Source organism: Astyanax mexicanus, chromosome 15 (assembly GCF_023375975.1).
Source record: "Astyanax mexicanus isolate ESR-SI-001 chromosome 15, AstMex3_surface, whole genome shotgun sequence".
Taxonomy (NCBI): domain Eukaryota; kingdom Metazoa; phylum Chordata; class Actinopteri; order Characiformes; family Acestrorhamphidae; genus Astyanax; species Astyanax mexicanus.
Window position 1 is genome coordinate 17926325 of NC_064422.1, and position 13788 is coordinate 17940112.

The following is a 13788-nucleotide window of genomic DNA, read 5'->3' on the forward strand; positions in this document are numbered from 1 at the left end:
CTCGCCACACTATTCTCGTAAAATCAGTGCAAGTTTGCATTAATATGTCTACATAACTCTGCAGTAATGTAATATTTCAGCTGTAGTTCTGTTCATACGAAAGCCAGAAGTGGTTGTTTGTGGTCTGGGTGAAGCAGCTCAGGCCTCTGCTGCGTACAGATAAAGATAAATCAGATAAGCTCTGAAGTGAGATTTCCTCTGTGGGTGAAACACTTTTAGAAACCACTGCAGGTCCAGAGAAAGAGCAGCACTGCAGCTGATACAGACTCAGAGCTTTTATGGTTAATAGAAAACTAACTACTCTAACCTCATTTCCTTCTTCCCCTCCTTCACTCCTCTATCCCATTATTTCCCTTTGACCTCCTTTAGGCCCTCTCTAAAGATGTTTTACCTTTAACTTCTATTACTTTTGTACTTCACTATTGTAAGTCGCTTTGGACAAAAGCGTCTGCCAACTGTAATGTAATGTAATGTAATTTAATGTACTGTAAAAAAGTAGAAGGGACTGAGGAGTGAAGAACAGAGTTCTCACTATAATACAGCAGAAGCTGGATGATAAACTCTAAAGCATGTAGTGCCCTCTAGTGTGTGTTCAAAGGAATCTTGCTCTAGTCAGCTTGATTAACACAAGATTGTGCTGTGCTGTAGATTTCTATTAGTTCAGAACTAAATGTATTCTTTAATTAACATACAAACCTTCCAAAGTAAAAGTGCTTTATAGGTTATTAAACCAATGATATTTGAAAACCCATTCAGAATACTTAGACATAAAAAAACAGCTGTTTTTATCCCAAAAGCTTAAATCAACCAAATACCAATGCTTCTAAAAAATAATGCGTAGTAGCAACTGAAAACACATTAGTACCTCATGTCCATCTCAAACACGCACTCTGAACGAGTTCATCTCAAACCCCCACTCTAAACGAGTTCATCTTAAACCCCCACTCTGAATGAGTTCATCTTAAACCTCCACTCTGAACGAGTTCATCCCAAACCTCCACTCTGTAGTTCATCTTAAACCCCCACTCTGAATGAGTTCATCTCAAACCCCCACTCTGAACAAGTTAATCTCAAACCTCCACTCTGAATGAGTTCATCTCAAACCCCCACTCTGAACAAGTTCATCTCAAACCTCCACTCTAAACGAGTTCATCTTAAACCCCCACTCTGAATGAGTTCATCTTAACCCCCCACTCTGTAGTTCATCTTAAACCCCCACTCTGAATGAGTTCATCTCAAACCCCCACTCTGTAGTTCATCTCAAACCCCCACTCTGAATGAGTTCATCTCAAACCTCCACTCTGTAGTTCATCTTAAACCCCCACTCTGAATGAGTTCATCTTAAACCCCCACTCTGAACGAGTTAATCTCAAACCCCCACTCTGAATGAGTTCATCTCAAACCCCCACTCTGAATGAATTAATCTGAAGCCCTTACTCTGAATGAGTTGGACGCTTTTTGACTCTGTATGACTCAGTATGATCTATAAATACAGGCTTGAGTTCAGAGTAAAGCTCTAAAACAGATGTGATGGTCATTCTGAAGCCTAAATTTGTCTGAACTGTAGTTGATGTCTGTAATTAAGACTGTGGTCAGGTGATTCATGACCACTAGTCTTTTAGTGGTGGAGGATTTTCCATTATTACGTCATTCAGTCTGAGCATGAAAGTGGGTTAGTGGGTCTCAGCAGCATCAGCAGTCATATCTTACACACACACACACACTCTTTTCTAAGCTGGAAACATACCAATAAAAACATGCACTTTCTCAGACGAAACTGGACTCAGTGACTAAGATGCTGAACAGCATCCTACACCAGACAAACCAAGTCTCCCTGAAGCTGCGGGAGTCTCCCGCATTTCGGCAGTGGCTCCCGGATGCCCGCGAGTCACATATAATCTCCCGGAATTCAGAACGAGCGCCCCAAACGCGCTCACAGGCGACAGACTTTTATTCTCTAATCGCGTGTGGGAAGGAGAGAGACAAAACAGAGAGGGTTCTGATTGGCCTGTTCTCTGCAAAGAGTCTGCGAGGCAGCCAATCAGTTTTTAGTGTGGGCGGGCAGTGTTTTTCCCCCCTCCCGGACGGGATTTGTTCAGAGAGTGAGAGAAAGCAGATCATGGCAGAGGCAATATTAATAATTATTGTAAAATGATATGAAATGTTTTTGATTTTGTGCAATTTCTTGTGATATTGTTACTGTCAATTTTGTCAAATAAAAAAAAAGCATAGGCAGGAAAGCAGAGGCAGGGCCTTCCAAAAAGATAAAACTCATTTTATTTCAACTCTGAATACTCTAAATTTTATTAAAAAAAGTAAAATTAATTAATATAAAATTAAAGTTTAAAGGGTTGGGCCTCCCTGAAATCAACTTTTGCAACTTGGGATGTCTGCTACACTGCTCTATCAAAACCAGTAACTTTATATAATCATGGACGGTGTGGATCTAACAACAATAATGTCCGCCATGTTGTTAAAGATGCAACCAAAGTCTGTGCAGTACAGACCAGAAGCCAAACCAGACTCTCCTCTTTTGGTAGACCCACCCCGTTCTCCCAGACCAAGCGTCTCAGACTGCCTTCATTGAGTTTACAGTGCAGAGTTTGTTGCAACAGTAAAAGTTCAGTTTATGTATTTTATTATCAAACTCTTTACATTTCCATTAAATTACAAGTTACAATGATATGAAAGTTTAACTAATATAAGGAAAACATTAAGCATAAAACATAAAAAATAAGTCAAAATGACAAATAAAATATAGCAGGATCAGAAGATAAAAATGTACTAAAAATACTTTAAAATACTTTAAAACTGGCAAAACTAATTCACATAATAAAAATATCAATAAAAGAATAAAAAACTATAATAATAATAATAATAAAATGAATAATAAGGACAAAATAAAATATCTAAATGTTAATAAGTTGTAATCAATTACTGCACTATTTTATAGTGGACTAACCTTATCTTTCTTTCAGTGGTAAGATTTTTAACTGAGCTTTTATAAAGAGAGAGTTTGTAAAGTTTGTGAGTGCGTGTTCTCATTCCTACAGGTGTGTGTTTGGTCACTCCTGCAGGTGTGTGTGTGTGTGTGGTCACTCCTGCAGGTGTGTAGGTGTAGGTGTGTGCGTTTTGGGGAGCTGGCTGGTTCTCTGTAGGATCCAGTGGTGGTAGTTGGTGACTCTGGTGTAAACTCCGGGCCGGAACTTTCTGGAACATCCTTCACCCCAGCTCACCACTCCATACACATACACTGTACCATTCATACTGCACAGCAGCGGACCCCCAGAGTCCCCCTGCACACAGAATCATTAAATACACACTTTATACACAAATAACCCATTCTCTGTTATAAAAACACCAAAGAGTAAAAAAATAATCAGAATAAGGCTAATGGTGTCATAGCAGCTGTGTAGATGATGGTCCGTAATCACCTACTTTTGTTACATTGAATACAGTTGGTTCTTTGGTATCATGTGGGCGCTAAAAAAAGCATGCCTTTTGCAGCTCGAAATGCATAAAAGGCATGTACTAATTCTCTTAATTAATCATGGTTGTGTTTGGGGCGTAACATGAAATAAATGTATCAGTGTTACTTGTCATTCCCTTTAAGAGCCAGATGAGCTCTGATTTGGCACGTTTGTATTTTAACAGCGCTACGCTTTGTGTGTCTCAGCAGAAGATACTGATCTGTGGGTTTATGGTGTGAAGGTATACCAACAGCTCATTTAAGGGAACAACAATGTCATTTTTGTTCATTATTCTGTTTATTGTTGAGGAAAAAGTCAGGTTTGAGCTGTGCAGGGCGTCCATGTCTGTGTTTAATGAGTGAGGTATGTAGGCACACTGGGTGCACCTAAAGGAATGTTGTCAGGGTTTTAATCAGTCAGTGGTGCACCTGTAATTTCTGCCGCCAAAATAGAAACACACCAGAAATTTACCTGACCACACCTCAATTCCACACCACCACCCCATCAGTGTTGATTTATTCATAAACTCCAACGCTATTTAAACAGCACAGGTTCAAAAGAAAATTCAAATATACTGTTGACGAGGTGTAAGATAGTTACGAGCATCGCAACGCACCTTAAGCAGGATGTAAGAATAAGAAATCCATATAGTTGAGAAAAAAAAATGCATTATTTAGTCTTGCTGATGAAGAATGACTGTGTGTTACTACAGTAAGCATTTAAGGTGGAACGGAAATCTGAATAAGACGCTGGTGAAAGATCAAAATCAAGGTCAGCTTCTAGTCCGTTATATTCTGGTCCATTTTTTAAATTTCCCATTTTTGTTTGGATCATCAAATAAAACACAGAAAATACAAATACGAAATTATGAATTGCTTTTTTAATTTTCCAATTTTGATTTTTAATTGAATCGACAGATGGATTGATAGGGCCCATAGTGTATTTCTATCTCATATCAGTGTATTTACCTTACAGGTGTCCACGTTCCAGTCTGGAGCTGCAGCACATAGCATGTTATCTGTGATCATCTTCCCATAGTAACTGTCACTGGAACACACTTCCTGTGACAGCAGGTTAACCTTCCCCTCCCTCAGGTACTGAGAGTAATACCACAGCCCTACAACACACACACACACACACACGCACACACGCGCACACACACACACAAACACAATAAATGATTCAGTTTAATACAGAAGGAGCTCTCTAGGACACAGTCCTGTTAGTTATCATGTTGTAATCATACCTTGCTGTTCTTTCCCGTATCCAGCGATCTGACAGGACGTCCCGTCTGGAAGTGAGGTATCAGCAGGGGGGACACACACTGTCCTCACTGAGTTAGACTCCACCGCACACGCTCCATCCTGACCACTGATCTTCAGTAACGCTAATCAAACACACACACATACAAACACAACAATTTCAATTAAAAAAAAAATATATATAGTAAGCTGTCCAATGAAAAATAAATATCCCCATTTTTGTTGATTTTTAGTTTACTACATAATTTGATTAGACAACATGTTCTTTACATTTTGCCAAGATTTCTTGATGAATGGAAAAAATAACAATACTTAAAAATGACCTTGAATAAATTATTTTTACATTGACTTCCATTGAAAGTTTAGACATTTTTCTCTCTCCTGTAAAGTTGCTGTTTTGAAGATACTTGTTTTTCACTGGACAACGACGATTTATGAAAAGTTCTAGATGAACAACTTTTTAAGAATACAAACCCTTGTTTTTAGATCTTTTGATTTGTGTTTTATATTTTTTCTCTCTGCACAGTGACCACAATTACTAGACCTTTGATTTAACACTAATACAGTTTTATTGGTCAAAACAAACATAAAACATCACCTGGAATTTCCAAGCAACTGCATAAGAACATCATGACCTGATGAAATGTGAATCCATTGCAGTTTCATGCAGTTTTATTGTCTTATGATATAAATCTAAATAAAATAGCTGACTTATGTTTAAGTTAGGGCTGTCAATGTTAAGGCATGCAGTTAATTTGAAATTGGAAACGAATTTTTATTTTTAACGCAATTAATTATGGTCCCAACTTTCATCGTAATTTGACATGTCATTTTTTTTCTGGATCGGTTCATTTGTGGTAAGAATGTGATCTAGTCTTGATCTGATCCCAGCTATCAAATTTACTTATTTTTATTTGAGTCAGACAATATACTGCTATGAACAAACGCTGTTTCTGCTGCTCCATGCTGTTTACACAATAAAGATTGCAGTATGTGCAGCATCCACTGCTCACAGCCACAACACTCTGCGCGCTCTGAACGCTGCACATCCCATTGAACACACTGTTCGAAATGATCAGCGTTCTGTGTTTAAGAAGAATATACGCAATATATGCATAGACTCTGCATAGCATAGCAGCCGGTGCCAGGAGGCAGGCTATGCAGAATCTATGTATATATGTCTATGTTATTGTCAGTTCAGTTATAGGATGTAAACAGTGGTTTTAATAAGCTTCTTGTACACTTTTTAAGTTATTAATACCTCATTTTAAATGTCAGGGCTCTCCGGATTCTAGCAAGGAGGTGTGGAGCTATTTTGAGCTGGATAACGGTGAAAAAAGCTATTTATCCAGGCAAATTATGCCTGGTGTCACCCAGTCTAAAGGGTGTTTAGACAAACTGTTGAAATTTCTGGATCTCGGAACGCTGTGGGAGAACAGACGTTTTTGAGTTTGATGGTTTAGCTGGTCTACCATCATGAACAAAGTACTTAAACAGCATAGCCAAGATGGTTGACCAGTTTGAACTGAGTTTATCTCAGAAGATCAGTGGTGGAGTTACTGATGTCGTTGTTGTAGTTGTTGTTAGTGTCGTCAAAGTGTTGGTGAGTGTGGAGCTCCGTCACTCTAAACTCCTGCTCTTTTTGCTGGTCTGTTTCATTTAGGGCTTTCTTCCCCAGCACCACCAGTAGACTCCGAATATTAGTGTGAGATCTGCGGATTTCAGATAAACACAGTCAGTGTTACAATATCTTATTTTTCTGTATGTTAGAAACACATGATTGACACCGTCGGTTCTGACCCGTCAGGAAAGCAGTGCGCTGCAGTGAGGACCCAGCAGGGGGCGATGAGGCTCCCGCCACAGCGGAACACTCGCTGCTGATTTTGTGACTTCCAGAACACTGCAGCCATCCAGGGGTGGGACTCCACTGCACTCAGAGACCCGCCCACGATCTTCAACCTTCGGCCAGAACTCTCTCCACAACGCCAGCCTCAAAACAACAACAATACACACCTTTAACCACACCCACCACTGACAAAGCCTTAATCTCACCTCAGACTAAGAGCCATATTTTAGCGTTCTATAGCGTACAGGTCAATTGTGCATCATGCAGCTTGATTTAGGGCGTATCTGTGTGTCTTGCGCAGCTCGAAATGCGCAAAAGGCATGTACTAATTCTCTTAATTAATTTGGCGGGTTAATATAATTTATTTTCTCAGCAGAGGATAAAACACACACAGCACTCCTACATGGCTAAGATAGGATTGGGTGGCAGGGTTTTAATCGGTCAGTGGCGCACCTGTATTTCCTGCCACAGAGATAGAGACAGGCCAGATATTGACCTGAATACACCACACTTCCAGACCACCATGTCCATGAGTGTAGATTTATTCCTAAAGTCTGTCAAAATTTTGTTGGGGTGTAAAATAGCAATGAGGGCCCTACCTCCCATAAAAGTTCATCTCACTTGAGGTATAATGAGGTATCTCATGATATCTCAAAATTTATTTTAGTACATAATTTATCTCATAACATTACCTATCACCAAAATCTGATCCGATGCATAATCTCTCATAATCTCACCTGAGACATAAACATACCTAATACATGATTTTATGATCTCACCTGATACATAATATCTCTAAATCTTACCTTATACATAATTTAATTATATCTCATTATACCTAATCTTTTATAATCTCACTTGAGATGTAATCTCAACCTGAGATGTAATCTCAGCCTGAGACATAATCACATAATGTTTCATAACCTCACTTGAGACATAATCTCAATCTCACCTGAGACATAATCTTGGCCTAAAACATGATCTCATAAACTCTCATAATCTCAACCTGAAACATAATCTCATAATGTCTCATAATTTTACCTGATTTCAAATCCCATAATCTCACCTGATTCCAAATCCCATAATCTCGAATAATATCAACCGAGACATAATCTCATAATGTCTCATAATCTTAGCTGATTCCTAATCTCATTATTTTACCTGAGACATAATCTCAATGTCACTTGATATGTAAACTCAGTCTGAAACATAATCTCATAATCTCTCATAATCTTACCTGATTCCTAATCTCATAATCTCTCATAATCTTGCCCGAGACATAATCTCACAATGTCTCATAATATTATCTGATTCCTAATCTCATAATCTCTCATAATATCATCCTGAGACATAATCTAAATATATATCGTACTTTCACCCGAGACATAATCTCATTTGACCTAATCTTATAAATTCTTATAGTCTAACCTGAGACATAATTAAATAATCTCTAAAAATCTTACCTAAATCTAGACCTCATGATCTCAGTGTCTCTTATAATCTAACCTCATCTGAGCCATAATATCACCAATGACCAAATATATGTGTCCTTTGCAATAAATTACATGTCTTGAATGTCAATAAAGTACCTAACTATCCATCTACCTGAATTTTACCTGAGACTAAATGTCTCAATAGGAGAATATTTCTGAGATGGAGGCTCAGAAGGAGAGAATAGTGGGATGAAGGTGGAGAATGATGGGATGGAGGTGGAGAATGATGGGATGGAGGTAGAGAATGATGGGATGGCATGTTACAGGTTAAAGAATGGAGAGATTGTGGAAAAAGACAGTAGATACCTGATTGTTGGAGGCAGTCTGGAATGCTGCAGTACTCTTTAACTCTTCCAGACGGGCCCTTTACATAACACCAGGGTTTCCTGCTGTAATCCGGGTTTCTGAGAGAATTAATAAATCAATAATCATTCATCAATCAATTCATTCATCCCTGTATCTATTTAACCATACATGCATTCTTCATCCATCTGTCCAAACCATCCATTCATCATCCATCCATCCCTGAAACGCAGAGTCATGGATCTAAACCAGACATATGAGTAGACACACCCACTCTAAAATTACTGGGTTGTTTTTCAGAAGAGCTGATCAAATCCAATCCAATCCAGATGAAGTGTGTGTGTTTGTGTGTGTGTGTGTGTGTGTTTTAGACTTGCCTGCAGCGGTTATGTCGTCCCAGACCCAAAGTCAGACTGTCTGCCCCAAATACACTCCGGCTGCTTTCCGGATTCCATTCCAGACATTTCCGCCCACTCTCTGTCTGACCCACCGGACCCCTGTACTGCAGACCCATACCAACAATACAGGATGCAGAGTCATCTACACACACACACACACACTTTGTTATTTACAAATAATTACAAGTAGACACTCACTCACTGAACACTGACTTTATGTTTATTTGTGTTTAGTATTCTAATGTTATATAGAGTACATTACAGGTAGACACTCTCACTGAACACTGACTTTATGTTGTTTTATTGGGTTTAGTATTCTAATGTTATATAAAGTTAATTATAGGTAGACAGTCTCACTCATCACTGACTTTATGTTTATTTAGGTTTAGTATTCTAATGTTATATAGAGTTAATTACAGGTTGACACTCTCACTGAACACTGACTTTATGTTTATTTGGGTTTAATATTCTAATGTTATGTATGGTTAATTAAAGGTAGACACGCTCATTGACCACTGACCGATCTCACAGCTGGATCCGCTGAAGCCTTTTGGACACAAACAGAACAGATGCTGTTCCTCCAGAAGTGAGATTGATCTTCCTCCATTCAGACATTGTGGAGCTAATCAGATGAACACACACACACACACACACACACACACACACACTATGTAAACTTAGTCCAAATTAAACAAACAAAACACATGTAAATACAATCAGAGTCAATAAACAAACACATCTATTTACATAAACAATGATTAAACCAACCAGAGCAACTTAAATAGAAAAAAAAAAACATAAAAACATCAGTATAGGACAAAAGTTCGCCAGACAACGTAGACGAAGGCATAAAAAAACACTTAAAATAAGTTTCTTTGATTTTACCAAACTGAAAACCTCTGGAAAAACTGCTTGAATTTTTGCACCAGGAGTGACATAAAGTTATCCAAAAGCAGTGGGTAAAACTGGTGGAGGAGAACATGCCAAGATGCATGAAAACTGTGAAGACTAGCACATGCCTCCTCCAATACATGTAAAGTTAGCCACCGCCTTTTTTTCAAACTGCTGCTGATGCAGCATTACTGAGTAGCATCACAGCGCACTCGGAGGAAAGCGCAGCGAGTCGGTTCTGATACATCAGCTCACAGACACCCTGTGCTGATCAACATCACCCTTTGAAGTGATGTGGGCAGAAACCAGCATCTGACCAACCGAGAGAATGCAAAGGGGGTCCTATGGGGGTCCTAACATGTTGTAGAAGTAAGTCTTGGCTCACCTTTTTTGCGAGCTAATATCTTGGAGAGAAGCTTTTTGCTGGAAATGCTCTGTAGAGAGAATTAGAGTGTTAGGGTGAGGTTGGCCCAGTGTTTGGCACAGTGTTTGGTGTGTGTGGGTATTACAAAAGCTCCAGTAAAACTGTACAGGTCCTGCTCACCGCTGTGCAGTGTGTTGACATCAGCAGTACCAGCAACACCACTAGAACATCCCTCATCCTCATCTCAGATACTGCAGAGGTAAAGTGATTACAAATCAATTACATTATCAGTACTGCAACACTACTGTATAAGCATATTTAGTTTAATATTACTACTATAACCATTAATAATAATACACAACATCAAATACAGCTCTGAAAAAAATAAGAGACCACTTAAAATAATGAGTTTCTTTGAGTTTACCAAATTAAAAACCTTTAGAATTTAATCAAGAGGAAGATGGATGATCACAAGCCATCAAACCAAGCTGAACTGCTTGAATTTTTGCACCAGGAGTGGAATAAATTTGTCCAAAAGCAGTGTGTAAGACTGGTGTAGGAGAACATGCCAAGAAACAAGAAAACTGCGTTTGAGTTCTGAAAGTTCTGCATCTTTTTTATTATTTCAGCCATTTCTCATTTTCTGCAATTAAATGCTCTAAATGACAATATTTTTGTTTGGAATTTTGGAGAAATGTTTTTAGTAGTATATAGAATAATATTAATTTTTCTCAAACATATACCTATAAATAGCAAACTCAGATAAACTGATTCAGAAGATGTATGTCATAGTTTTACAGAATATAATATTCAATCATTTTATAAAAACAAACAAAAAAAATTGAGAAAAGGCTTTAGACTCCATAAATATACGCAAATTTGAAGAGTTGTAACATAATAACACCCCCAAAAACATATAGAAAAGCCAATAACATAAAAAAATTTAAGTACAAAACGAGTATACTACTCTATATTAAAGGAACAGTCAGTAATAAATGCAAGCGTTTGTGTAAAATGGCTACAGGAGTATTTATTTAATTTATTTAAAATTTATTTAAATCAGTAAAAATAACCATTCCATTGTCTAAAATGTCTATCTTTACTACACCAGTGGTGGTAATAAATTACTCAGCCATGGTAAGCAACCTTACTGAAGCTCAGTGATGACGAGTTCAGCAGAAAAATGGGTCAGCTTGCTCGTTTCCATGGCTGCAGCACACTGTTGTCTATACCTGGCAACACTAAGTGTGGAAATGGGACTGGGGGAAGTTTCAAAGCTACAACCCACACAGATTTCCGTGATAGATTGCATAGTTACAGTAAGAAAATACTGTCTGGAGCTCTTCTGATAAAAGCTGTCAGTGCTTAAACCTAAATCCTAAAGTAGATGTATTTTATTGTTTTAATCCTTCAGGTTATTTATGTATGTATTTAAATGGTCCGATGTTTTAAGTTCTACAGGAATAATTGAACTCTTAAAAATAGCTTCATATAAATAACTGTATAAGCTTATATGGTATGAAAAGTGACTTTTATTTCCATTAAAAACACACCTTGCACTTGTATTTCTCTATTGTAGCCCTGGAGACCCACTGCCCTACACATTTTATTACTTACCCTGTATCCAAAACATCTGATCCAACAAGTCCATTCATTAACAGCTCTTTATTGACTTAAAGTGGTGTTTTATAGAACAGAAAAAGCTATAAAATGGGCAGTCGCAGGGGGCCTTAAGGACCAAGGTTAAAAAAATCCAAGACTTTACTTGACTTTCTTAAGTATATTCCTGCCATAATTACCGTCAATTACATAGGCCTTTAAATAGAGCCCTGGGGGACTCCAACAAATCCACTAAATTAAATAGCTAACAAGTAAGGTTTTCGGGTTTAAGGGTTTTAGAACAAAAACACTCAACACAGATGAACTTCATTAAGCTTGGGTTCTGAGTTTATATAAAAACAGGTTAAAGACAATAAAAGATCTCACCTTCCAGTCCGATCCAAATGCGAGCTCCAGTTATGCTTCCTTCGTGGATGTGGGAGTGTAAGTGTGTGTGTTTTTCTCTTGGCTGGAATAAACACTCCTTAAATGCAGCAGGCTGTGCTCTGATTGGTGGATGGTTGGGGTAAAATGGCGGGCACAGCTGTGGCTCTGCCAGCTGTGATACACATCTTTTCTTCTCTCAGAAAGAAACTGGAGCAACGAATCAGTGATTCAGCTCACGGCCCTTCAGCCAAAACACACGACTTACACACACCCTCATCACCTGACTCACCTTCACCATCATCTCTAGATACTCTAGTAAAAAAACAACTAAAAACAACAAAAAAACAAAACAAGAGCTCACTGTTTTTTTTATTTTATTTCTGATCTCATTCAGAGTGAAGGTTCGAGATTAACTTGTTCAGAGTGGGGGTTTGAGGTGAACTCATTCAGAGTGGGGGTTTAAAATGAATGAGTTGATCTCAAACCCCCACTCTGAAGGAGTTCATCTCAAACCCCCACTCTGAACGAGTTCATCTCAAACCCCCACTCTGAACGAGTTCATCTCAAACCTCCACTTATCTGAATGAGTGGGGGTTTGAGATGAACTCGGGGAATCTTTAGTAGGTTAGAGTGTGTTTAGCTCTGAATAAGATTACCAGTGTTGATTTTATGTCTCAACTGATGGGTGCTAAAGTCTCAGCATGTGGGAACAGGCCGGTCTATCTTAAGCTTAATGTAGACGAGTCATTTTACAGGTGTGTCTGCTTATAATATTTTACTCATCCTAGAAAAGCAAATATCCCTATATGTGGGTTAATACAGTGTATGTGGGAGAGGAAATGAGTAAAACAGGCTGAATCAGAATTTACTTTAACTGAGAAGGTGGGAAATATGTAAAAGTTTTTCATAAAATAGACAAAATACATCAAATAAGAAGGTAGATTCCAAACTTGCGAAACAAACCAACATACACTGGCATGACAATATCATGTGACAGGAGTAGTATCGTGTCCCATAACTTTTGCCATGTGCTACAGGATCTAAAGAGCTCTGCACTGACGCTTGGTCTCCTTCATTGAATGTGGATGTAGAATCTTCATTACTGAGATGCTTGTCTGTTTACACAGACAATTTCAGCCAGATGCCGACAGTCACCATCATCACCATTCAAAACCCTCAGTTTTTAGTTAAAGAAAACGCCGTTTTCGTGTGGACGGAAGGCAAAATGGAGACAAAAACCTCAGTTTTTAAAAATATTCGGGTTCATGTGGACGGGGCCTCAGATTCAGCCAAGATTAGCAAACGTTAGCCAGCTAATTTATCATAGCCACTAGTAGGGGTGGATATATATATATATATATATATATATATATATATATATATATATATATATATATATATATATATATATATATATATATATATATATATATTTAGTTTACTACCTTTCCAGCAACCAGTGTACACAAAGATAGTAACACATATTTTGAGTTGTGTCACTATCTTGTGCTGTGTTTGGACGGGAAGACAAATCTACTGATAAAAGGATAGAAATGTAACTCATCAGTGTTGTAGTTAGATAGCTAACTCTGCAGAGACAGAGCTTTCAGTTCTGCTGATGGAAATTTGAATAAGCTGTGTTTATGTTAGTTATTATATACGAGTATTTACTTCTTTATATGCTTGCAAGCTTATTTTTATGTACTGTTATCACTTTTCTTTATTTCATGTGTCCTATAATACCAAACACTAAAACATATATAATAAACACTTGT

At 38.0% G+C, this 13788-nt stretch overlaps 1 protein-coding gene across 2 annotated transcripts; it reads right to left on the reverse strand.

Annotated features, from left to right (window-relative positions):
* Window positions 1-2433: 2433 nt before the first annotated feature.
* Window positions 2434-12159, reverse strand: plaub (plasminogen activator, urokinase b). 2 transcript variants are annotated; one of them, XM_022666047.2, is made up of 11 exons: window positions 12014-12159; window positions 10208-10278; window positions 10049-10097; window positions 9293-9394; window positions 8752-8914; window positions 8378-8475; window positions 6533-6722; window positions 6293-6444; window positions 4717-4857; window positions 4439-4587; window positions 2434-3296 (listed from the first exon to the last, which is right to left on the reverse strand). In XM_022666047.2, exons 2-11 carry the CDS (start codon window positions 10268-10270, stop codon window positions 3096-3098), a joined length of 1308 nt encoding a protein of 435 aa, XP_022521768.2. In that variant the 5' UTR covers window positions 10271-10278; window positions 12014-12159; the 3' UTR covers window positions 2434-3095. The 2 variants fall into 2 exon arrangements, with proteins under 2 accessions (XP_022521768.2, XP_022521769.2); XM_022666048.2 differs by lacking the exon at window positions 12014-12159 and having other exon boundaries at window positions 2435-3296; window positions 8752-8876; window positions 10208-10233.
* Window positions 12160-13788: the final 1629 nt, after the last annotated feature.

Excerpts from the sequence above, each read along its gene's own strand:
- plaub (XM_022666047.2), bottom strand. The coding sequence starts at position 10,270 with ATGAGGATGAGGGATGTTCTAGTGGTGTTGCTGGTACTGCTGATGTCA. Across the intron at positions 9,395-10,048 it reads GATATTAGCTCGCAAAAAAG|CTCCACAATGTCTGAATGGA; the intron begins GTGAGCCAAGAC and ends TCATCTGATTAG. Across the intron at positions 3,297-4,438 it reads GGAACGTGGACACCTGTAAG|GGGGACTCTGGGGGTCCGCT; the intron begins GTAAATACACTG and ends TTCTGTGTGCAG.